The sequence below is a fragment of the Agelaius tricolor genome, unplaced genomic scaffold (genome assembly GCF_023055355.1).
Source record: "Agelaius tricolor isolate 1412-34295 unplaced genomic scaffold, bAgeTri1.0.p SCAF_3, whole genome shotgun sequence".
Lineage (NCBI taxonomy): Eukaryota > Metazoa > Chordata > Aves > Passeriformes > Icteridae > Agelaius > Agelaius tricolor.
The window spans coordinates 10476155-10500240 of NW_027269263.1; the positions used below are offsets into that span (position 1 = coordinate 10476155).

Here is a 24086-nt window from a genome sequence, read left to right on the forward strand (position 1 = left end):
AAACTGCTGCATTTCTTTTTTAAGGACATCTTACTGAGAGGTACACATGTATTTAAAAGTACCCAACACCATTGCTTGTTTTGTTTCTTAAGTAGCATGTGAGTTTAATAAGACTAAAGGCAGCATTTCTAAAAGCTCCCTTCTTGATCTTTTAGACTGCAATTCTTCATTCCTATGCTACTGTGTATTCAGGTTTACTCTTTCTGTATTAATTTTGCCTACCACTTCTTTTTGGCCATAAAAGGAGACTTGTCCAGGTTTGCTGGTATTCATTCTTTCATGGCACAAGCAGAGTTACTTGGGTTAACAAGCTAGAAGAGAAAGTTGGATTTTAATTGTCTGTTTTCTATCATATTTGAAAAAGTTATAAAAACAATTCCCTCAACATGCGGCGCTGTAAGTTCCCTTTCCCCGTGTTGTTTTTGGACCTGCAGTATTTTGAATATGACATCCTACAAAAAAAATAATAGTATTTTTAAAACCTCCTACTGGAGTGCATTTGAGTTATTCAGAGCAAATGTGGAGGACTAAGAGCCCTCTGAAAAGGATCAGTGACAGGAAAGCAGCGTTGTTTGCTTCCCTCCCCAGGGCACATTCTGTCTGTCCTGTGTGCACATGTGGGACTTTCTGGGACTCCTTGGAGAGCTGTGGGCATCTGCCAGCAGAACTGAGCTCCCAGATATCCAGAAATATGTTTGGACACGGTGCAGTGGTACAACCCACTGGTTCTAAATGTCTGGTAGGAGCCAGACCTTTAGCCAGGAGTGTTGAAATGAAGAGGGCTGGTGACCTCCCCTGTGAGGTCCCTACTCCAAGGATTTTGCATCTCCTTCTGGACAAGTTCAGCAGTGAGGGCACAGGATGGGCTCTGTTGGAGCAGCAGGGCTTGAAAATACACATGAGAAAATACCCATTGCCATAAAGGTAGCTCACCTCCCCTGATTTCAGAAGAGCAATGCCAGATCACATCTGCTGATAACCCAGCAGAAATAAATTCTTATTTATATAAGAATTTCCTGCTGGTTTAATGGACAGTCTAACCCCTGGGTTTGTGGGGTTTCTTTGAGAAAAATCTGACTTACTAAATGTAGCAGATGGGTTTTTTTTAAGTGCTTCTTTACCATCTTGAGCATCATGTAATGAAAACCTGAGCCTTCAGGTCCTCAGGAATTTTTTTCCCTCCTATTACCTATTTCCACTTGTGCAGGCATAGTCCCAAAGTTATCACATTGCATGTAATTGCTGTAGGGAGGATGATCATTTCAAGTAAGAGAATATGAAGCAGGATCAAATGAATTCCTTAACCAGCACAGAGCCCAGCCCCTTGTGTGTGTCTGTTACTTCAAAAATAAAGGCAAGACTCCACTCCCTTTATTATATATAGATTATCAACAGAATTGTTTTGAAATTGCAATTTTCTTAAAACAATCACTGAAACACCCACAAATAATTTCTCCACCAACTAGCAAAGAACGATGAGCTTGAGTTCAGCCCAAAGTGTCTGAAACACAGTGCCTTAAACTTAGTGGTTCTAGTTAAAATCCTTTCTGGGCACAGTTGTAAAATGCAACAGCCATGTGAGGGAGGATGAGAGGAGCAAGGGATGGTAAGATCTATGTAAAATCAGTTTTGCTGCTGTTGCTGATGAAATCTCAAAGGAAAGAGGCTTAAGAACCAGTGAGCCCACGAAAACAAGCAATACAAAAATAGTAATTTTAACTTCATTGGTGCTTTTATAATTCATGTAGTGAAACAGCTTCTTGTGCATACTCATAGAGTCTGGAGATTCTTATTCAGCTGTGTGAAGAAACAAAAGAGTGAAAAACGACTAAATTCTGAGCAGTGCACTTGATGCTTACCCACTGTAGAAAACTTTTGGTATAAAACAGTCTGAAAAGAATTTGCTGCCCACCAGCATTTCAAACTCCTCTGTATAGAACAAAGGCAGTCATCTGGAGCTCTGACTCGTGGTAAACCTGGATGAAACTTCACCTCAGACATCCTGGAGAATCCATCTTTGGTTATTCTTGTACTGACATTTGTATTGATGTTGATATACTGGTACTGATGTTGTCAGTGACAACGAGGTGATGAGGATTAAAAACTCAAAAAAGCCACTCTGGCCACTCAAGTCCTTATAGCAAATCAGCTCCTTTTTTTCTCTGAGATACTTTGTGGATCATGGTGGTGACACCAGCCCTGTGAAGATGGTTACACTGGCTGCTGTAGGATCTCTTTTCCTGGTGTTGTGCTCAATCTTTCAGTGAATTGTAGGCTTTTGTGGTCCTGCTGTTGATGAAATCTGCCTTCTTGAAGTCAGCCTTTGGAATGGAAGAAACAGAACAGTTCATTATCTTCAGTGCTGATTCTGCAAGGGAAGGGTGGCTCCAGCTGCCTAAAAGCTGGATAAGGAGCCATGGCAGGGGTCTAGGCAGGGTCCTGAGCAGTCACAGAGACAGAACAGGCTCGTTTAGTCCAGGGTAGATGAGAGGATAACTGGAATTGCTGACCTCCCTCCACTGACTGTACCAGGAGCCTGTTCTTCCACCTCAGCTCTACAGACTCCTAACTTTCAGGTGACTAATAGCTGAGATTAACCAGGCTGAGATCAACCTAGCTGAGATCAACCCTGTCAGAACAAGGAACACAGGGCAATGCCAAAATGACTCAGGGCAATGCCAAAATGACTCAGGATTTTATCAATTTCGTTCGATAAAGTGATTTCTGTGGCTTATTAGACTAAAGTTTCAAAAATGTCTGGACATTTGGTGGTTCTGAAGTTTTCAATGCCATACCTGGTGTCTCTAGGGGACCTGGTTTGCATAGGAAGAGCAAATAATCAGCATTTTGGAAAATCAACTCTGACAAATGTGTCCTATAGACTTTCCTGAACTATCAGTAAATTCATAAAATTCATGCCATCAGGGATATTGCTGATAATATGGTAAATTTATTGTATGGTAAGTTCAGGAATGCAGTTGTAAAAAACCAGAGACAACTAGTTAGGAATTTATATGGCACAATAGCCTTATTCTGGAACACAGATTTCTGGCTTGTGGGGCCATTCCTGCTAGGTGTGATGCAACACTGTTAAAGTTTATGCTAAGAAAGTGTCTTGTAGCAAATTTCAACAAAAAAAAAATCTACAAAGAGAAACAGCTGAATAACGAATGCTATCAGCTTGCTTGAGAACTTGGGACAGTTTTAGGTTATAGGGAATTTGAAGTGACAAATTCTGAACAGCAAACACACAAGGATTAGAATCAGTTTGAGATGCAGGGTGAAGGTTGATAGGTGGAAGTTGACTCAGCTGAGGGTTGAAAAAGCAGAGAGAGAGCTTTAAAAAAACCAAACTGGTTTGTGGCAGACTCATGCTGGCCATTTTTTGTTTGACCTGACTATGGCAGTAAATGTTTGCCATAGGTTTTGTGTGACTATAACCTGGGCTAGCAGGCTGTGCAAACAACAAGGAGAACAGAGCTGCTCTGCTTTTAGGGCAGGGAGCTGCCTGCCCTGCCCTTGGCTTTGCTGCCACCGTGGCTCCTCTGTGCCAGGCAGGTTCAGCCAGTGTGCATGGGCATCACCTCCACTCTGCATTACTTCCCACCACCTGGCACTCCTGGCAGGAGCAGCAAAGCTTTTCACAAGCTCTGTCAGTGGAGATAAAACCACAGAGGGAGAGAACATGAACACAGAGGAGCAAAAATGAAGGCCATGCAGTACTTGTACTTATGCACAAGTAAATAAGAAAACCAAATTCAGGGACCACTTGAATCCTATCATAGGTCGATTCTTAAATGTGCAGGAGTGCTAAGGGCCCCAGAGGACAAATGAAAGGGTTCTAGGTCTGAGGGAACAGACTATTTTTCTTTGTGCTCACCTTTTTGTAGGCACTGTGGAGATCGGTGTGTAACCACAGGGAGTAGAGGAGGACTGAAGCAGCCCTGCTGGCTTTGCTGAACATATTGCTGCCATTTTGCAAAAAGAATGATAAAACGTATTTAAATTCCCACATAATAATCATGGTGCATGTACACACCTCAGCAAACATAACCTCATAGCATTTTTTTAATCTCTCTTTACTCCTAAGTGCTGGTTTGCCACCCTTTAGGAATTGTAGCATCTTTTGGGCTGTCCTTATTACTGAAACAAATGAAACATGCCTCCCTGCTCCACTCATTCTTCAGATTTAGGGAGAAATCAAGTGCTCTGTAGCCTACACCTTACAGCAGCTATCATATTGTGCAATTTCAGCTGAGGCAAATAACCTCAGCACAACAACCATCTGAAAAAAATCTTTCCAGTAGGTAAAATCTCTTGTTAGTTAGACAGGATTTAAACTATTCAGGTCCTCATGAGGCCTCCTTTACTGAGATTGATTTCCTTTTCATTTTGCCAAGAGAGAGCAAGGCAAATGGAATAGTTACTCATATTTTTAAAACATTAATTATCTTTGGAGTAAATGTTGATTGCATTTGTTTACATATTAAAGAATGATTAAAATTTGAATCTGTTCTCTAAAATGCCAATATTTAATTTTTAAGTGCAGATCTATAGGTTCTATAAAATGTATGCCTGCACTTTATTGCTAAAGTTTATCAGGGCTGTATAACAATGGACAGGAAAGATATTTTGGGTACAGATGAGATCTGCTGATCAGTCACTACATATATATCAGAATACAGATAATGTGGTGCAGTTATATTCTGAGAAGTTTTTTAAAATGCTTTAATATTATTAGTTATTTTATATGCCTAAATTATAGAAATTAAATTATATTATATTAATAATATTAAATGCTTTAATATTATATAGTTATTTTAATGCTTTAAATGAGGAACATTTAAAATGCCAGAACTTGGTGAGTTTAGCTATGGATGGGAGAGTTGTCCTAAGACATCTTTCTGTATTTCCCAATCAGTGCAATTCTATTCACATCCCTTGTTTGGGCTGCCCTGTACCTTGAGATGAAGCTTTTCTCCCCCAGAGTGGCAGAGGTTGCAGTTTCTTTTTTGCCTGGGGACAGAGTGAGGCTTGTGGAGCCCCTTACCTGTCATTGATGCTGATGGCAATGACCTTGTGGAGCCATCAGGTCACTGATGCTGATGGCAATGACCCTGAGGCTTGTGGAGCCCCTACCTGTTGTTGATGTTGATGGCAACGACTTTGAGGCTTGTTGAGCTCTTACTTTCATTGGTGCTGATGGCAATGACCTTGGGAATTATGGAGCCCTTACCTGTCCTTGATGCTGATGGCAATGACCTTGAGCAGGCTTGTGGAGCTCTTACCTGTCATTGATGCTGAAGACAATGACCTTGTGGAGCTCTTACCTGTCATTGTTGCTGTTGGCAATGACCTTGAGGATTATGGAGCCCTCAACTGTCGTTGATGCTGGTGGCAATGACCTTGTGGAGCCCTCACCTGTCATTGATGCTGGTGGCAATGACCTTGTGGAGCCCTTACCTGTAGTTGATGCTGGTGGCAATGACCTTGGGGATTATGGAGCCCTCACCTGTCATTGATGCTGGTGGCAATGACCTTGTGGAGCCCTCACCTGTCGTTGATGCTGATGGCAATGATCTTGGGCAGGCCGTGGGCGCTGAGCAGCAGCCGGGCGTTGTGCGAGCTGCCCTGGGTCAGGTTGAACAGGGTGTAGCAGATGGATGCTGTGGTTTCACAGGCAACCTCACTGCCTGGCACGCACTCGGGCAGGGCTGACACCAGGTCAGGCAGGACTTCTCTGGCTGCAGGGTGGGAGAGAGACAAGCAATTCCATTACTAACAGGAGCAGATTTACATTATTCCTCCCATTCTCCCTCAGCAGGGAGCTCTGTGTTCCCACCACACACACACTCATGGCTTCCTACCTGCATTACATCCCCAAAATTCAGGTGAAGCTGCACCCACACTACAGTGGGCAGCCAGTACCTGGCCTCATGCACAGTCCATTAATAGCTCATGTGCTGGACTGAACTCACCAAGTGTCACTGTCATATTTTCTGGAAAAATCCCTTTGCCAGGATTTCTTGTCCTGGGAAGCTGAGAAGCCTCAGAGAAAAATGAAAACAATAATTATCTGATTGCTTCTCCTGTGTTTTGCTGCTTCTGTGTTTTGCTGCTTTGGAATGTGGTTGGAGATTGTTTACACAACATGTGAATTGTTTTTACTTAATGACCAATCACATCCAGCTGTGTCGGGACTCTGGAAGCAGTCACAAGTTTTTCATTATTATCTTAAGCCTTCTGTAAGTATCCTTTCTCTATTCTTTAGTGTAGTTTTAGTATAGCATCCTTTAATATAATATAAGTGCATAAAATAATAAATTGGCCTTCTAAGAACATGGAGTCAGATTAATTTCCTTCCTGCCATGGTGGGATCCCAGAAAATACCACAGCCAGGCATGTGCCAGCTGCAGGCTGCCACTTCCCTGCTAGAGATATTTTATATTAAATTTATCTCCATTTGATATGGAGGTTCATTTTGCTTGATAAATTTGGATAAATGTAGGTTCATTTTGTTTGATAAATTTAGACCCTTATAATAGAGAAAACAGGGTGCCCTCTCAAATGTTTTCCTTTGGCCAAAGTTTTTCTTTTTAGAATTTGACCTGAATTCACACATGCATTCAGTCAATCAAAAAGAACATCTTTTAATAGAGAAAAGGTTCACCTGAAATTCCCCCAGTCCTCTCCATTATGAGTAAAACAAGAACAACTGTGAATGTGCAAGATGAAGCACCTGCCCCCAAAGCTTTGTGCTATTCTGTCTTTCCCATATTCTCATAAATTATTTTTTCCTGATGACATCACAACTTTTTATCAGTTTAATTTCTTCTCTTTCAGGGGGATTCACCACCTGTAATTGCTAACACCATATGGATTATCCCTCTGAAATCAGCCCAACAACATGTTATAAGATTTTCATTAACAGGGAATGCTCTTTAAGGCTCAAGCAAGGTCCAAGAGACTGTTCTGCAGAATTCTGGAGGGTAATCTGTCCCATGAGCTATCTTTATACCTGGAATTTCCCCTTTCCCTCTTGGTGGGAAAACGAAAAAGAACAACAAATTATATGAACACATTTTATCCTGTCAGTGGGATAAAGTCTTAAATACACAATAAATTGAAATGAGAATACTCAGAATAGAAATGGCTTTATGTAGAAATGAGATCATTTAAAAGAATTAACTATTTTTATATTATAAAATATGAAAATATTATAGCTTCCATTATTAAAAGGATAGAAGGAAAACTGTGTGGGCTGCAAACTTTTAAAGCCTTGTGTCTAGTAAGAGAGAGTCTGATCTTTGCTAGAAGAATTAGAGATGCTCTGTGATTTCTTGTGAAGCATTATGCAGCTGTGGCAGCACAAAACTTAGCAATCACCTTCCTTTACCCTATTCTGAGCAGAAGAAAAACTCCCTCTCCAAATCTGTGTAGAATTTACTTTAATTATGTATTTTTGAAAGTAACACCAGTGGAAGTATCTGAAGAGGAATACCCAATAGAGTGAAAAGCTTGTTTAGGCAAAACTCTTAATTTTAAGCCCTGTATACAGTGACCGCAAGTATCTGGTGAAAAATCTACAAAACTCACAGATCAGGGGTTTTTCCAACATTTCTTTCTTTCAAAGCAGGAAACTTTGATGTGAAGAGAGCAGAGCAAGCTCTGAGTTTTTGCTCACCTATGTCATTTTGCAGGGAGGGGTTTCGGGACAGGTTCCTGAGCAGGGAGACCGCTGTCTTCTTCACGGCGGGGTGGCTGACGTGCAGCATGGCGCGGATGCTCGGGAGCCCGTTGGCCCTTTGCACAACAGTGCGGGCCACTGCCAATGGCATCTGGGGAGAGGCACTTTGTGACATTGCCACCAGTGCAGAGCCTCAAAAAAGGCAGCTCTCTGCACCAGTTTAAGCATATTTCAAACAGTTTTAAGCCAGTTACAAATGAGTTGCAGGGGGGCTGACGTGCAGCATGGCACGGAGGCTCAGGAGCCTGTTGGCCCTTTGCACAACAGTCTGGGCCACTGCCAATGGCATCTATGGAAAGGACACTTGGTGACATTGCCACCAGTGCAGAGTCTCAAAAAAACCACACACACAGGCAGCTCTCTGCACCAGTTTAAGCACATTTCAAACAGTTTTAAGCCAGTTACATATGAGTTGCAGGGTGGCTGATGTGCAGCATGGCACGGATGCTCGGTAGCTCGCTTGCCTTTTGCACAACAGTCCCGGCCACTGCCAATGGCAACTGTGGAGAGGCACTTCTGTTTCATTGCCACCAGTGCAGAGCCTCAGAAAAACCCAGCTCTCTGCACCAGTTTAAGAATATTTCAAACAGTTTTAGACCAGAGTTACATATGAGTTGCAGGGTGGCTGATGTGCAGCATGGCACGGATGCTCAGTAGCCTGCTTGCCCTTTGCACAACAGTCTGGGCCACTGCCAATGGCATCTGTGGAGAGGCATTTCTGTTTCTTTGCTACCAGTGCAGAGCCTCAAAAAACCCAGCTCTCTGCACCAATTTAAGCATTTCAAATAGTTTTAGACCAGAGTTACATATGAGTTGCAGGGTGGCTGATGTGCAGCATGGCACGGATGCTCGGGAGCTCGCTTGCCTTTTGAACAACAGTGCGGGCCACTGCCAATGGCATCTGTGGAGAGGCACTTTGAGTCATTGCCACCAGTGCAGAGCCTCAAAAAAGCCACACACACAGCCAGCTCTCTGCACCAGTTTAAGCATATTTCAAATAGTTTTAAGCCAGTTACAAATGAGTTGCAACAAGAAAGGGAGGTGATAAAAAAGAAGTTGCAAGCCCTCTTTCTTCCAGGTGCTCTCTCAGACAGATACCATTAGTTTCTTCAACACAAAAGTGATCTGCTGGTGTGTCAGAGCACTCCTCTCTCCACAGGACTGTCTTCCACAAAAATTACATTTTTAGGGCTTTTAACATCTGCTCATCCCTCATAGTGTGATGAATTGGCAAACTCCACACATGGAGCTGTACACAGAAGGAGAAGAAGTAGACCCCACTATCTGCCAAGCAAGGAAAAGCTGCACTGCTGGTTATGACTTTCCCTTCAATGTTCTTCATTTTCCTTCACTGTGTCAGTGAGCCAGTGACTTGTCAGTGCTTATTTGAGCTCAGATGCACTCTACACATTCACATCAAGAACTAAATGAAAAGAAAAGGAAAAAAGCTGACTTACTGGTCCAGTGCCAGCTGTGAGGTTCTGGAGAGCTCCCAGGGATGCTTCTTGGGTGTAGCTTCTGGTACTCTTTGCTATTAAGGAGAGGTATATCCTAATCAGCGTAGAATGCCAGAGCGACTCAACACCTTTGGGATTGCTCTTTTCCTCAGGAAGCGGGGTGTCCTGCTGCTTCTAAACATGCCAACAGATCAAGCCTTTAGAAACAGTGATCTCTGTAGCTTAATGCACCACGAGCTGTACTAGCCATTTTGTAACTCTGCATGACCAGGTTATTTGGAGACTGTCAAGTTCTGAGTTCAAATAATAATGTGCAAAATTTCAGTATTTAATGATAGTGGCCAGTCCATCCAGTGAGTATTCCTCAACTAATAAAACATTTGTTATGCCATTGCAATCAGCAGAAGCTAAATGAGAGAATTTGTATCAAGAAGGACTATCAAGAAATTTGCATTTTCGGGGCAAGGAAGTGTCACCCTACCAGATACATCAATAACAGACTGTTAATTAGATTACAGCCTTATTGTTCAGAGTTTGCTACAAGTTATTAACCAAACGAGATGTAACTAATCATGTACTTTACCTCTTTTACTTTTCTGCTCCGTGTTCCAAAACAGCCTGGGGTTTTATCATTGTTAGAAATGTTTCTTCTTTGCACATATATGCTCTGGGCATAGCTCTCAGGGAGCTCTAGCTCTAGCTGGTAGGAAAGATTGTGTAGAATGCACACGCAGTTCTCTGTGGCCTAAAATAACAAAAGAAGAAAAATTGAAAGCTTTGGCAAGTGTTGAAGGGACATGTACAGACATGGGAGGAGATTTGTGGATCTTCAGTAACTGACTGCAGAGTTTCTAATGCCTCATGGAAGAGCCAGGCTTCAGGGCAGTGATCCACCAGAGTGCCTTGCACTGAGAAATGAAACATGCCCTGGGATGTTCCTGAGCCCAGCAGGCAGCTGGCACTCGGGGCTGCACTGGGAGTGGGGTGCCTGCCTGTTGGAAATGGTCCTGGGACATCAGAATTCCTCAGCTGTGCCTGGGAATTGTTTGGGCGAGTGCTGCTCGACACAGAAATGTGCCAAGAAATGTTTAAGGGCTTAGGAGCAAAGATGATCATGTACACACCTCACCACAGCATCAGCAAGAGGAAAGCTTTTCATCTTCCCCAAGGAGGAAGCATTTTTCTGTGGTGGAATGCTTTTTTAAATAAGACATTCCTTCCTGAACGTGGCTAAGGTCAGGTCTACAATTTCTGAGTGATGAGTCCAGTGGCAAAGAGCTTTTGTTACCAGTTGCTCTTCTTTTGAAAGCCAAAAAGGAATGAGTGGTTTTAAGACAAAATGCAGCAGGGAGCTACTGGCACACGTGTAATGTGCTGGATTCTCCCTGAAGCTAATGGCACCGGCTACAGGGAGATGGGCAAGCTCAAGTAACTAATCCTAGAAGAGAGCTATAAATGTGCAGTAATTACCACTGCACAGCACAAGCTATGGCAGGCCCACCAGAGGTGCCCTACAGGCTGCAGCTCATGTCAGTGACAGCTGCTCTTCTCACCCAACTTCACCCAGCTGAAAGACAAGCCTCTGCTCACAGAATCTGCGTCCAGGGTTCACCTGCACTCGCTGGAGGGAGGAAGAGTGAGAGAAACTGGCACCTGGAGGTGTCCATGTCCTTGCAGTTACTGCCTTAGGCTTAGGCAGCAAGGAAAAAAAAGTGCAGTTTTTTTTTCTAAGAAAATGTAGGAAAATTACTTCTGTTCTAAATGATGCAAGCTCCTTAATCACACTGCCACCCAAAGGGATTTGGGTTCTTCATTTCCTAAGGGTTATGTAGCATTAAATATATAGGAGAGTAGCATTAAATATATAGGAGAGTAAGCAGATTTGATTTTTTAAGCTTCTAGCTAGCTAGCACCTTGAGACAACCAAAAAGGCAACATCTGACTCTTTTGTGTTCCAGCACTTCTGAAAGCTGTGATTTTATCTCACTTAAAAAAAAAAAAAACCAAAACCCCAAAACAAACAGAAACAAAGAAACAACCCAAAAAAACCCACCCAAAAAAACCCACCCAAAAAAACCCACCCAAAAACCCCCAGAAGTTTCTACCTTTCTCTCTAGATATTCTGAAAATGTTTTCCCAGTGCTGAGTTATACTATTCTTTTTGATTGCAGGGTAAAAATACTTCAAAAAGATTCTTACTGGACTTTCACCTTTGGTGGCAGTTTTAAAAGCCTTGGAAAGAAGTTTTGCAATTGCATCACAGCTGCTTCTGAACATTGGTTTCTAAACAACAACAGAAAAATGTTCACTTGGCAATTTCCTCTAGGAAAACACATTTCATCTCAAAGAGTACCTTGTCATTGGGCTCATGGTCTGCAATAGCTCCTTGGATATAATACACAAGAGAATCAATCAAGCCCTCACATTCTCTCATCTTCTTCCTTCCTTCTGGGCCAGCAGAGCTCATGTTTCTATGCGGGAAAGAAAATGTTGGGGAGAAGAGATTTAGTCAAAGGTATTTTCTTGTGCTCCTCTCACAAACTTTTCCAGCCAGAACTTAAAGATACTGAAGTTCAGGTTGACTGTGTCTTTTCTTCAGAGGTGTAAGACAATCTGAGCCTCCTCTAGGTAAAACTTTCACTCCCAGACAAAAATAAATACTCCAGGGAAACAAAAAAAAAACAAACCAAAACTTGGACTTGTTTTCGATATTCCATTTTCAGTTATAATTTTAATGTCTAGGATGGTGAAAATATCAGAGGAGAGATGCCTGTAAAAATTTCCATGCACAGAATGGAAATGGAAAGTAAATTAGAATTAATTTACTTACACTGAGCTGGTTTTTGATCCAAGCTGACCCATCTACAGGCACATGGTCTGAGAGTTCCAGCAGCATCTCCACATCCACATGCACAGACCCACCCTTTGCCTGCCTTTCAAGCAACATTTGCTGGGCTTTGTAGTAAACCAAGTACAACTCACAAATGAATTACAAAACTGATTTAAAAACTCTTGACACACCAAACACACACTTTCTGCTTGAAGCTGCTTGGCTCTAAATGAGCTACCGATGGAAGAAACAACACTTGCACTTTTGAGGTATAATTATTTTTACAACTCAGCAAAGTCTGAATTACGGAATACCAGAATTGTAAATCCAGGTGGTTTTTTTTTTTTTTTTGACTCCTGCAGCTCTGCTGGACAAAGGACATTCAAGCTTCTTTGTTTGAAATAACATTAAATATTAGCCCATGACAATCTTAGCATCCATCAAAACACAGAGGGACATGTTTCTTTAGATAGTTTCAGGTTGCTTATTTTCCATGCTTTGCCCATTAAAAATTACAATGTTTACAATTTTATTGATGACAAAGCTAGTAAGGTTTAAGCTTTCCTGTGGCTTATGACTGTAAAATGAATGTAGCATTTTATACACTCTCATTTCACTTCTACTATTTTTTTTTTTCTCTGGGAAGTACATGTTCAGGTTACATACCTGTAATATTACATTTTTTACATGTAATTTTTTACTGTAATTTTTTTACATGTAATTACATACTGTAATTACATTAATTTTACTTTAGGTCATTTTAGGTCATTTAATTTTACTTTAGGTCATGATGTTAATGGTGTCTCTATTTATGAGTTCATTTATTCTCTCATGGAATTATGTATCACAGAATCAATATCCAGATCCCACAACATGGCCTGCCATATAAATCCCTTTGGAATTTAATTTCACCTATATGTGTCACAGTCAAGGCATGTCACCCTTTCCCATGTTTATGCTGACAGAAGTGTACAGCCCTCCTGGTGCATAGCAAAAATAGTTTCTGGGGCACACAGACTAAAAATACTGTTAAAGATAAGTGTGGAATTTCCCTTGCCAAAGACACTTCAGCTGATGCAGTGTTTGGTTTTGTCCCACATATTCTAAAATCCCCCGAACTTTTCACAACTGCTCCTGCTGAATGCCTGTGCAAGGAGAGCCCATGCCCCGGCTTTGCTGTCAGCAGGAGCAGAGCAAATAGCTTTTCTAGCTCAGGAGGCAGAGAAGAGCCTGAGTTAGGGGCACTGTCCTGTTCTGCAAGGGAAATGAATTCCTGGGCTCTGTTTCGTTAAGAAGCTGATGCTCATCCAGATTCAGGTATCAGTGAGTGTCCCTGTGCACACCTGTACACAGGTGGCTCCTCCTTTTTCCCCTTTCCCTGTGTCCTTAGGGTGACATCATGGACTGGGAAGGGAAGAGCTCCTGCTCTCCCACCCCTCCAAACACTGCTGTACCCACCTTACTCAAAACAGGGTCAGACAAGAGCATTTCAGGCAAAACCTCAGCTGACAGCTTAAATTTGTTTGCTGACTGAAGCTTGAGAAATTCCAGGAGATATAAATATCATCCAATTTGTAAAAAAAAAAATAATAATTTCTAAGAAGTGTCACAGAAATGTAAATTTAAATATATATATATATTGAAACAATGGAGACATTTTGCTTAGAGAATTTAAAAACTGACTTCATCTTGGCTTCCTAAGATTTGAGGTTCCTGACAATTGAAATGCCACCCTCTGAGCTCGGGAGCTGGATTTGATTGTAGTGGAGTTCCAGGAGGCCCTGAAATACTCAGGGCTTGTAAAATTGAGGAGAACACAGCCTTGGGGAGATTGCCACTTGTGGGGATGCTCTCATCTAAATGACTCAGAACTTACAATTTGGCAGCACCCATTTATGAAAAATGCCTGACTTTGGGCATGCTTGGCTGTGGTAATCCTGGTGACGTGCCCAAACTGTGACATTTGCTGATCTGTCTGCACGCCTCCTTTATCTCATCTTGCATTTCTGCTTCCATCCCCTCCTGCACACATGCATGGTGCAACTGTAATCAGATATAAAATAGCTCTTTGCCCACAGTCCTGGGGTGAGGATCAGCTAATTTCCTGTTGGGAAATGTTATTTTGATCCAGAGTTGTGAGGTAGATACAAAGACATTCGACACAGTTAAACCAAGGGTGACTTTGAAGTAAACAGAATGATGATAATAAATGTTCAATTAGCTGATAAATGGCAGCAAATGAAAGGGATACTCCCTCTAAGCCAACACTGAGTCATGCACTGACTGTTGGAGAAGGTTCTTGAACTGCTCTCAATGGTCCATGTAACTGATAAGAAGAAGGATTTTGCTCCTGGGACTCATCCTGCTAAAACTGGTAATAGGAATTTAATTCAATTTCCAGACAGCATTTTTGGAAATTCTTTTCCCTTCATACCTTGCACAGTTCAAAAATTCACCAAGGAGGTAAAGGTATCCACTTGGTAACTAGATGTGCCAGGCTTCCAACTGCTTGTTGGAAGTAACAAAATTCCTTTCAGGAATTGGGGGAGCAGATAAACTGAAGAGGAGGCAAGAGGAGATAAGAATGGATGGAAATAAACCTAAAGGAATGGCAATGCTATGCAAGAGGCCTTGGTTCAAAGACTTATTATCATCAGTCACTTGTTTTACTTTCTCTCTTAGAAACTGCCACTGTGAGTCCAAGCTTTTCAACAGATGGGGAGAGCTTTGGCTTCACTTCTCTCCAGGGTAAATAGAAGCAGATGTTTCTGCAGCCTCCTGGGTTGCAGTGACACCATTCCCTCCAAACACAGCTCTCCACTGTCCTTGTGTAATTCACAGGGGGCTCAGACAGGGGCTGGGACGGACAAACTGTGAAAAATAATAATGAAAAAGGAAGGATGACTTTTGTTTTCCTGGGTGAGAAGAGAGAGGTTAGCTGACTGTCCTGGAAATAGTTGTCTAGAAAGTTTTGAAAAACTAGAATACGTAGGGGCAGAGGATGCTTCAGTTACAGGGCAGATAAAAAGGAAGGCTCTGTAGTGAAGTACAGCAGCTTCAGCACTTAAATTAAATGTTTTGCAGGGGAGAATGTGATAAGTGTGTATAAATTTGGGAAAGTTCAGCATTGCAGAAGTTCTGGGAAAAGGTGTTTCAAGATAAAAATGGAACCAGTTCATTATCAGTTTTCAAGGTGTGATCCAACAGCCTTCTACTTTTGGCTTCCTTTCAGAGGAAAAACCAAGCCAGAGGTTCACTTATGTATATAGATAATATTCAAAACCATGCATTCTACATGCTGCTGGGATCTTATCCTTTCAGACTCAGGAGTATGGGGAAGTAAGATTTTTATCCTTTGCATTGGAACTAGAAGCAGAACTTTTATGTGTAAGACTTTCAGGCCAAGAAAAAGAGACTTTACCTTTAAAATCCTACAGGACTTGTCTACAATTGTCTGTAACACTCCTCTAGATAGTTTAATACACCAGTTTTACTTGTTCAGCTTATTGTCAGGCAGGCAGTGAAGTCTGCTGATTTGGCTTACTCTGTGGGTCCAAGCAGAGTGCATTTTCTCATATTTCACAACCAAAGAACACTATTACTTATTTTCACTGCCAATTCAGAATTCTGTGGTTTACACAGATTCTTTTTACTACATAAAGCTCGTGACCTGTGGTTTCTGTAAGGTTTTGCTTCTCCCAGGGTCTTAAGACAAAATGCAGACCTAAAGAATGGGATTAAGAAATCCTTCTAAGGTCAGACTTCCTTCTTATCAGTGACACAGAGATTCAGGACCCCACTGCTTCTGGCAGGAGCTGGGGACTGGTCTGGTCATGCTCTCATTCCAGTGCTTGAAGTACCTGCAATATTATCTGCTAGACAAGGATTCACTTCTCCTGCTGCTGTTTTCTCACAAAGGATGAAGGAAGCTTTGATTTATAATCTGGTCATGGTGTGGTGCAGTGCACATACCCCCACCAGGTGCTGGGGTTGGTTTGGGCTGTGCTTGTCCTTTTCAGTCAACAGTTTTATGGGAATATTTGAAAAGAAGTTCTGGCATTCTCCTGTAACTAAATACAGTACTGTGCATAATGTATTGCACTTCAAAGCAGTGTTTTTACCCTCTAATAGGAGCTGCAGGCTATAGGCTCTACCAACACACCCAACAAACACGTTAGCATCACAAAAGGGAAGACTAATTACAGATTTATATTCTGGCAAATAAGTGGAATCTTTTAACATATTCATAAGTAACATCATTCCCTCAGTGCACGCTTTCATTACTCCATGGTGTGCTCTTCTTTTTACTGATGCAGAGATTTTCTGTTTTCCTAATACATAAGGAAGGAATAAATCTAGTGATCTAATCTGGGAGGTGAGTCAGTTTCCAGAGAAGAGATGCAAAGTGATTAATCTTAAAGATTTCAGCTATTTAGTCTGTACAAATAGGTAAGTGTCATTAAAAACTATTCTGTGCTAGACAATCCTGCAGATCATCTTTACCTGGGAGTTTTCAAGCCCCTTTTTTTTTTTCTATTTCTAATTTTCAGTGTTGAAGCTCTTAAAAATGAGAAGGATTAGAATGTGGATGTCATATTTTTAAAATAGGTAATGTATCCTTAAGCACCTACATAAGGGCAGTTTCAGAGACTTTTAACTAAGGCTGGAAAGCTCACAGCAATTCTGGTGCAGCCCCAAGCACTGACTTTGTGTCCAGAGTAAGGTTAACCCAGGAATACACTTTCATTTAAAAGAACCCAGGTACTGTTACACCTTATTTGTCACAGAACAAGTCCTGTCAATCTGCTGAAACAAGCTCAGGAAGAGCAACATCAGCTAAACCTGAGATTATCTGTGCCACCATCAGCTGCCTCATAGGGAAGAGACAGTTCCAGAGTCCAAACATGAAGAGAGGAGCAGCCAGACTGGTTTCTGCACAAATGCAGCTCGGGCTAATTAATATAAAAAAAGAAAACTTCCTTCATTTCCTAGACAGCAGCACTAAGGCTTAGCCAGAGAGGTTTTATTATGGGTGGTCAGTATTTATTTGTATTTGGTTTTGAGTCATCAGAGTAAATAGAAGTTAATTATTACTTAGAGATGAAGTTAATTAGCAGTTAGTGGGCTGACAGGAGTTCCTGCAAAAAAAGGTGTATTGCTGTTGAGTATTTTGTATAGCTTAAAATTCATTTGTCTTCTGAAACCATACAAGTCAGGTACAGAGCTGTTGCACAGGAAAAATCAGTGCCATACACATACAAACACTGTGCTATAGGACATGTCAGCATAGCAGGTATGTCTGAGGCAAAATGGGCACCTTTCCAGCCTCCAAATTCCAAACTTCATTCCTTGTACTCTCCTAGAAGGAGTTTAAACCTCAGGTCATGCCTTTGCAGTTGTACATTACTCCTTAGGCAGTTCAAACTGTGTCCTTTTGTGCATTTTTAAAATGTGTAAACTTACTTAATGTGCAATGACTTTGAACTCACAAAGGACACCCAGTTTATAGGCTGTTAAAGATATTTTTATTGAAGATGTGATTTTTATACTTCAGCCATTTAGAGGTGTGTTCACTGAGGCCTTGGGTGTTTCTCTGTAGTAACTGCTACTGTGCCCACAGTCTATTAGCAGATTGCAGTACTAAATACACAGCTATAAATCTATTCCTCCACCCCATGGCTGCAACTTGCTTGAACTTGTGCAGAAGGCTGCACAGGGCTTACTCCGGTTTAAAAAATGGCTGTCCCATAATTTAAGTTGAATCACTTTCTGATCAGTTTAGGCACAGATTATGATATCTTCAAGTAAGCATCTTTGGTAGCAGCTGGAAACAGAAGATATTTATGTGCTTGTAGGTACCATGTCCCCTTTCTGAGTCATCTGTTTGCATGAGAGGTGATTGTGGCTTGAGATGGACTCTGTGTATTTATCCAAAAATAACTGAGCAGAGCTGTTTTGTCATCACCATTGCTTTGGGCAGCTGTAGACAGAGTGCTCACCTCAGGCATCCTGTGGCATTGTAGAAGATATCAGGGTCAGGCAGAACACTTGATTTTGGGTAATCTCTGTCTGGCCAGCCTGAGTGGGGGATGAGGACAGCTTCAGTCAGGGTCTGCAGGGCTTCTCTGACCAACAGGTGCTTCAGCTGGTCATTGGAGGACAGGTTCCACAGCAAACCTGTAACAGCCACAAGGAAATCAGAGAGGCAAAAATACTCCTTTGCACTTTGAAAGACTTAATCTCACACCCCTTGGTGTCGATGAGTGAAGAGCCTGCCTGGCACTGATCATCTGGAGAGAAGCAGAAGGGATTGGTAAATGCTCACCAGCCCTGATCCAGGGACATGGAAACAGGGCAAAAAAAGGGGGCACAGTTACCTATGTGAATAAAGTAAAATCTCTACACAGTCAGTCTAATGCCCAGCCAAGAAGTGCAGCTTTCCATGGCTCTGCATTGTCCATCTGCTGCAATCACCTTCTCTATAGCAAAGCAGCACAAGCTAAGGGAAAACAAACTCACAAATGGGGTAGATGGGAGGTGCAGAGAGTTTCCAGGAGATCTGCTGGAAGGCAGGAAATGCCCCTTACCAAGTTTCTCTAACACTTGATAGCAAAATTTCACCTAAGAGGGAAAGCTGTTAACACTGGTTGGCTGCTACTGTCCAGACATTAGTCACTAAACAAACCATTCAGCAATGCTACAAACCTTGTCCACTCACAATCTCCAAGACTAATTTCAAATATAAACTTGTTGAACTTAACAGCTTCCATTATGTTCTATTCCAACAGACAACAATTCTTTTTTCAAGTCCTCTTCCCTTGGAAAACAACACGTATTTCTGCTTTTCACCACAAAGACATTCATTGTTCCTCCAGCTTGCTGCTCTAAGTTTCACAGACCTCCTCCTCCACACACTGGCAGAGTATTAGTGAATGTTCCTTTCATCAGTTCACAACAAGAACAACAACAAAAATGTTTCTTTTGTATCTCCTTACACTTTGAATTTAATTTCAGTTATTGTGAGCAACAGTAAAATGAAAACAAAAGCCAGCCAGCAGCAGCCCATTCCTTCTTCTGGGATCAGCTCTTCAGCCTCTGAATCAGGGGATGAAAGGAAGAATGTGCTTTTCTGAAGGATAGGTAAGGCTTACAGGAAAACAGACAAGCAGTCCAAAGGGCATTGCTAAGCTAAGCAAGTTAAGACAGAAGGGCACAAATGCAAGGAATGGCACAAGGACAGAATATACGTTTAAAAAGAAAAATATACATTTGGAATTACAGGCAGATACTTAGAATTGTCAGAAGAGAATTTAAGATAGTGCTCTCACTGTAAATTTTCCAACAAAAACCCTACCTTTACCCACAGGCACTGTCTCCCTGGGCTCAGAAGGATTCTCTCAGTGGTATTCTGGGTGTGGATGAATTTGTGCACATTAGGAAATGTCTTTAGGAGTGGATTGTTTCCTTGCACCTTTGCTATGTTCTGAGGAGCACAGTTTTCCCTTAGATGGTTATTTGGAGAAATGGGTGGGGTCTGCTTTTAGATTTACATTTCTTTTAATGACAGTTCTGCTCATGCTGTAATCTTCCCCGCAGGAAAAATTTTCTTTCATTTCTTATATTTATGCTGCATGATAACAGGATCAGGAGGTTAGCTGCTCCCTGGAGGCTCATCTGGCTTACCTTTAAAAGCTAAAATCTTTTGGTTCTTTCATGCCACAGCCATTTTATTTTCAGTATGCTCTCCAAATACTACACAACTCCAATCCCATCTTAGGTCCTGCAAATGAAATCCTCTCCTACAATTGAGGAGGAACCTCACTCCTTCTCTAAGAGTTTTCTAAGTAGCTTGTGTGCCAAAGCAAGGACAGAGCCTCTCTTTACTTTATCTGTATCAATGCTTTTGTGAAGCTCCCAAATTCAGTCAAATTCAGTGATCTTGGGCAGGTCTGATTCCCCTTGTGAAGAGATCATATGAGCACAGAAACTGCAGAGGAACTGGGCAGCTCTTTTCTGCATTAGGGGGGCATTGGGCAGGCTGGCCCACAGCAGCTTTCAAACCCCTGTCTTCAGCACAAAGCTGCTTTGGTTTGGTGGTTTTTGTGTGCTCACAGACTGTGAGGCACATGCTGTAATCAGCATTTATCTCCACACACTTGGGATGCTCTCAGTCTTTTCACAGCACAATGCAAGGCACAGTGGCTCACTCTGTGTTCCTAAGCCTGGGTCCTGAAGAAAACCCAGGCCATCAAAGTATTCCTTGAGAACATATGATAAAATATGGATTAATGTTAGGCAAGTGCTTGTCTGTATCAACACTGATGGTCCTCATAAACCAATGACCTTTAAAGATAAGCTTCTAAGGCTGAGATTGACTTATCTCAAGTGCACCAGGACTGTATTTCTGACAGGTAATGAAGTACAGTATCAGAAAACTGCCATCTCAGAGTTTTGATTTCCTTCTCTCCTAAAACTTCCTTATTTCATATACTTTTGTCAGGTGGAGTGCTTTGGTACCATGCTTCCTGCACAGCAGTAGAAACAAAAAACTTCCCTCTGCTGAGCTTAGACATCTTTATTATCTATTGCATGCTTTCAATCCTTGGCCAGGAGTTTTTCACTACAGTTCAATGAGGTATTATCAGGTACCAAGATGATTTTACAAATCTTTTATAGGCAAAGACATTTAGCTGAATATGATGCCATACATTTTGGAAGTCCCTAATTTATAGTCAAAGCAGGGTGAGGAAAGACACATGGACTTCTGGTGCTGACTGGTGTAAGACCAAATCTTTCACATTAAGCTTTTCCTGGAAGTGCACATTTTAGAGAGATTGCATGCATAGATATGATATTCCACTAGTCCTGTATGAAGTCAAAGGCAATGCAAGAGGTAAAATTATTCATCCAGTCTGCCCTTTGCTCTTGTAGGCTCCTTGCAGCTTGCTAAGGAGCTGGAAGAACTGTTCAAGCAATGGCAAAAAGTATGCCCTGGTGGCATTTTCACTAAGGTACCCAGTGCATTTCCTCCTGGCTGCACATTTGGTCTTGAGCAAAGTAAGAAACATTTCTCTCTTGGTGTATTTTTGAAGTTGTCCTTTGGAACTGATAGGCATGAAAGCACATCATAATATTTTGCTTTATACAAACTACATCATACTGCTTGGCATAAATATTTTTTGGTGTCTTCTTTGTTTTGTGAGTAAATATTCACATTCAGTGACAGCAGTAATTGCTGAAAGAAAATGTTCCTCTATCCATTTCCACACTGGTGAAGGGAAGACAGTAATATTCACAATATACATGTGAATTATCAGGCACATTCAATATTTTTGTCAGAAATTATGGAACTGCTAGCAAGAAAAGAGCATTGGCTTTCTGGCCACTCTGCCACCACTGTCACTGCTTCCCTCACTGGTCTGTGACAGCACTGAGAGTTAAGGCACTGTGCAGTAAATTACTGTGTGACCCAGTTCTGCAACTGATGAGTGTGAAAAACTTCAAAACATTTTAACGTTGCAGAGCTGCAGCTAAAAAAAAAAAAAAACCGATGCAGAACTGAGCTAAAAAAGAGCCAACAATACAAAGCTTTGTTCTCAAGCTTAGGGGGTGGAGTATTTAAAATACTTTAAAGAATGCAGAATTGCAGAAAGTCTCAACATGTCTTTGCTTCAGGACAGGGCTGTTTGGCAATTTCAGCATCTTTTCACGCACTGTTCTCTTAATGGATTTTGTTCCTGGTGTCTTTAAAGCTCGCTTGAAATAAAGCCCCATTCATTTATTCATGTTTTCCATTTATAAAATATAAGCCTGCTCTTCCTTTGCATGTTAATTAGAAAGAATGTGGGTCACAAGCAGTGGAATTCCAAGAGACACACTAGGGACTGCAGGGATGAAGCAGGAATCTGGGGCAGTGGGGTTTGTGAGGAACAGAACAAGCACGTTCTGTCCAGGGCACAGGACAGCTCTGGGCGTTCAACTTCCAGTAAGTGCTGTCAGCACAGAGTCAAAAAATTAAAGCTGAGCTGCTGTGTAAGTAGCAGGCATTTATTATGGTCCCCAGCACCCCTAGGGAGCCTGACTTTCTTTTCTGGAGTATCAAGGAATTAAAGCTTCCTGCAAGCACACTCACTTCATCTCTGAAGAAGCTGTAAGAGAGGAAGCTGCAGTTCCCAATCTCTTGTTACTGACTGAAAGACTGGTCTTGAGTAATGACCTTGGAATTTTACCCTCCGGGAATTGCTTAGAGTAGGTGACAATGTTTTTGTATTTAGTCACTAAACAATCCTGTACCTCTCCCTGAAAGCTTTTGCACCGCTTGAAGCACTTCACGCTCGGCTGCAGAGCAAACACTACCTGTGATTTGCTTCTTGGTCTCTATGTCCCTGGTGTGCCGGAGCAGGCGGAGCAGCAGCGGGATCCCCTTCTGCTCCGACACTTCCAGCTTGTTGTCATTGTCCTCAAACACCAAGTTCCTCAGAGCACCACATGCCGCCCGCTGAATGTCCTCATTCTGAACCTCAAGGAGCTGCAAAAGCTTGGGGATACCACCAAGTGAGAAGACCTGTGAGGAAAACAGAGCACAGCAGAGATAGTCAGATGCTGTAAATGACAAACTCCCCTTTCCCCCTGCCCCAGCAAACGTTTAAATAGTTATAGGGACTCCTCTCATTTGCTCCTATTTGAGAGACTTGAAGCACAGATCATTAATCATTTGGACATGACTATTAACCTCTGGGCTTTTGTATGACTAATACTTAAAATCCACAACTAGAAGAGGCAACCTGTTTTCATAATTAATATCAGAGAATGCTACTAAATCTCTTCTAGCTTTGCCACAGATTTGTACTCTCTGACAAGACATTTAATCACTCTGCTCTTTAGCTTCCATGCTGGTGAAATGAATATTAGAGATTTAATTCTGGAACATTTATAAACAGGTTTTTGGTTTTTTTGGTTTTTTTTGTTTTTTTTTTTTTCTCAGCAACCAGCCTGATGAAAAGACAGCGTTCTTCCCAATGCATGTATTGAAAGTGTATTAAAAACCAATACATTATACTTAATACTTCTTAACTATGCCACACAGAGGAAGAATAGTAAAAGTAAGCATCCAAATGTAGAGCATTAAGCATTGTTAGCCAGCTATCTACCAAACTACCCACATTAAGAACGACTACTTTTCAGTGTTTAAATCTTCAGAAAATGAGCTTTTGGCCCCAAATGAATGAAGGACTTAAAGGATGTTATGTTACAGTAGCTGTATGGAAACAAATAGTTTGTTGTGGTGAATGAAGAATCCCATACAAACTGTGATATGACACAAGCAAGCCTGAGCTGACTCAGGAATGAATTTACCATGGAAAGTACCTTACATTAATGTACCATTGCCAAGGGTCTCCTCCAGCATCTCAAAATGCCATATGGCTTTGTGGACAAACTCACCCTTGTGCAGAACCAACAGCACATGAAAGACTCAGAAATCTGATACAAGTGTCTTAAACAGCCCAGAGTTTAATGATAAAAAGAATTCAGTACAACCAGCGGGTGTTGGCAACACGAAGAAATGGAATGCAACAAAGCCTTTTGTCCTTCATGGAGTAAACTGCACAGCCTGGCAGCCTCTCCTCTGATCCACCTGTACAGAAGGCACAGTTTCTTTATCCTGCTCTGCTGAGCTGATTCCCCCTGCAATCTCTCAGCAATCACCTAAATGCCAGCAGAGTGGAATACAGGAATATCTGTGGCGAGGGCAGCGGTGCACAGAGCATGCTGAAGGCACATCAACCCCTTTCATTGCAGTAGATCAGCCCTTTTGACACCAACACTGTGGTTGTTTGGTTTTTAAAAATATTTCTGCAGACTTTCTGTCAGTAATTTTAAGGCATTTATAGCTCTTATAAAAGGAGTGCTATTTCAACCTAATTTGCCGAGAATTTACAACAGCTATTGACTGGTCCTTCTAAATTTTCATTAGTAGAGAAAATTCACCAAAATGCTGAGAAGTTCACAGAAACAGAAAAACCACTAGACCCACAAACTCTCAAGTATCAGG

The 24086-nt window shown here is 41.7% G+C and overlaps 1 protein-coding gene across 1 annotated transcript in view; it reads right to left on the bottom strand.

Moving 5' to 3' along the window:
- Positions 1 to 347: 347 nt before the first annotated feature.
- PKP2 (plakophilin 2) overlaps positions 348 to 24086 on the bottom strand; it is a 40901-nt gene continuing 17162 nt past the window's right edge. The window contains exons 5-13 of the mRNA XM_071422447.1: positions 22391 to 22598; positions 18034 to 18211; positions 11558 to 11675; positions 9788 to 9949; positions 9205 to 9378; positions 7685 to 7838; positions 5555 to 5744; positions 3881 to 3968; positions 348 to 2321 (exon numbers count right to left, since the gene is read on the bottom strand). Coding sequence (XP_071278548.1) covers positions 2253 to 2321; positions 3881 to 3968; positions 5555 to 5744; positions 7685 to 7838; positions 9205 to 9378; positions 9788 to 9949; positions 11558 to 11675; positions 18034 to 18211; positions 22391 to 22598 — 1341 coding nt within the window. The 3' untranslated portion in view covers positions 348 to 2252. The remainder of the gene's footprint in view (positions 2322 to 3880; positions 3969 to 5554; positions 5745 to 7684; positions 7839 to 9204; positions 9379 to 9787; positions 9950 to 11557; positions 11676 to 18033; positions 18212 to 22390; positions 22599 to 24086) is intronic.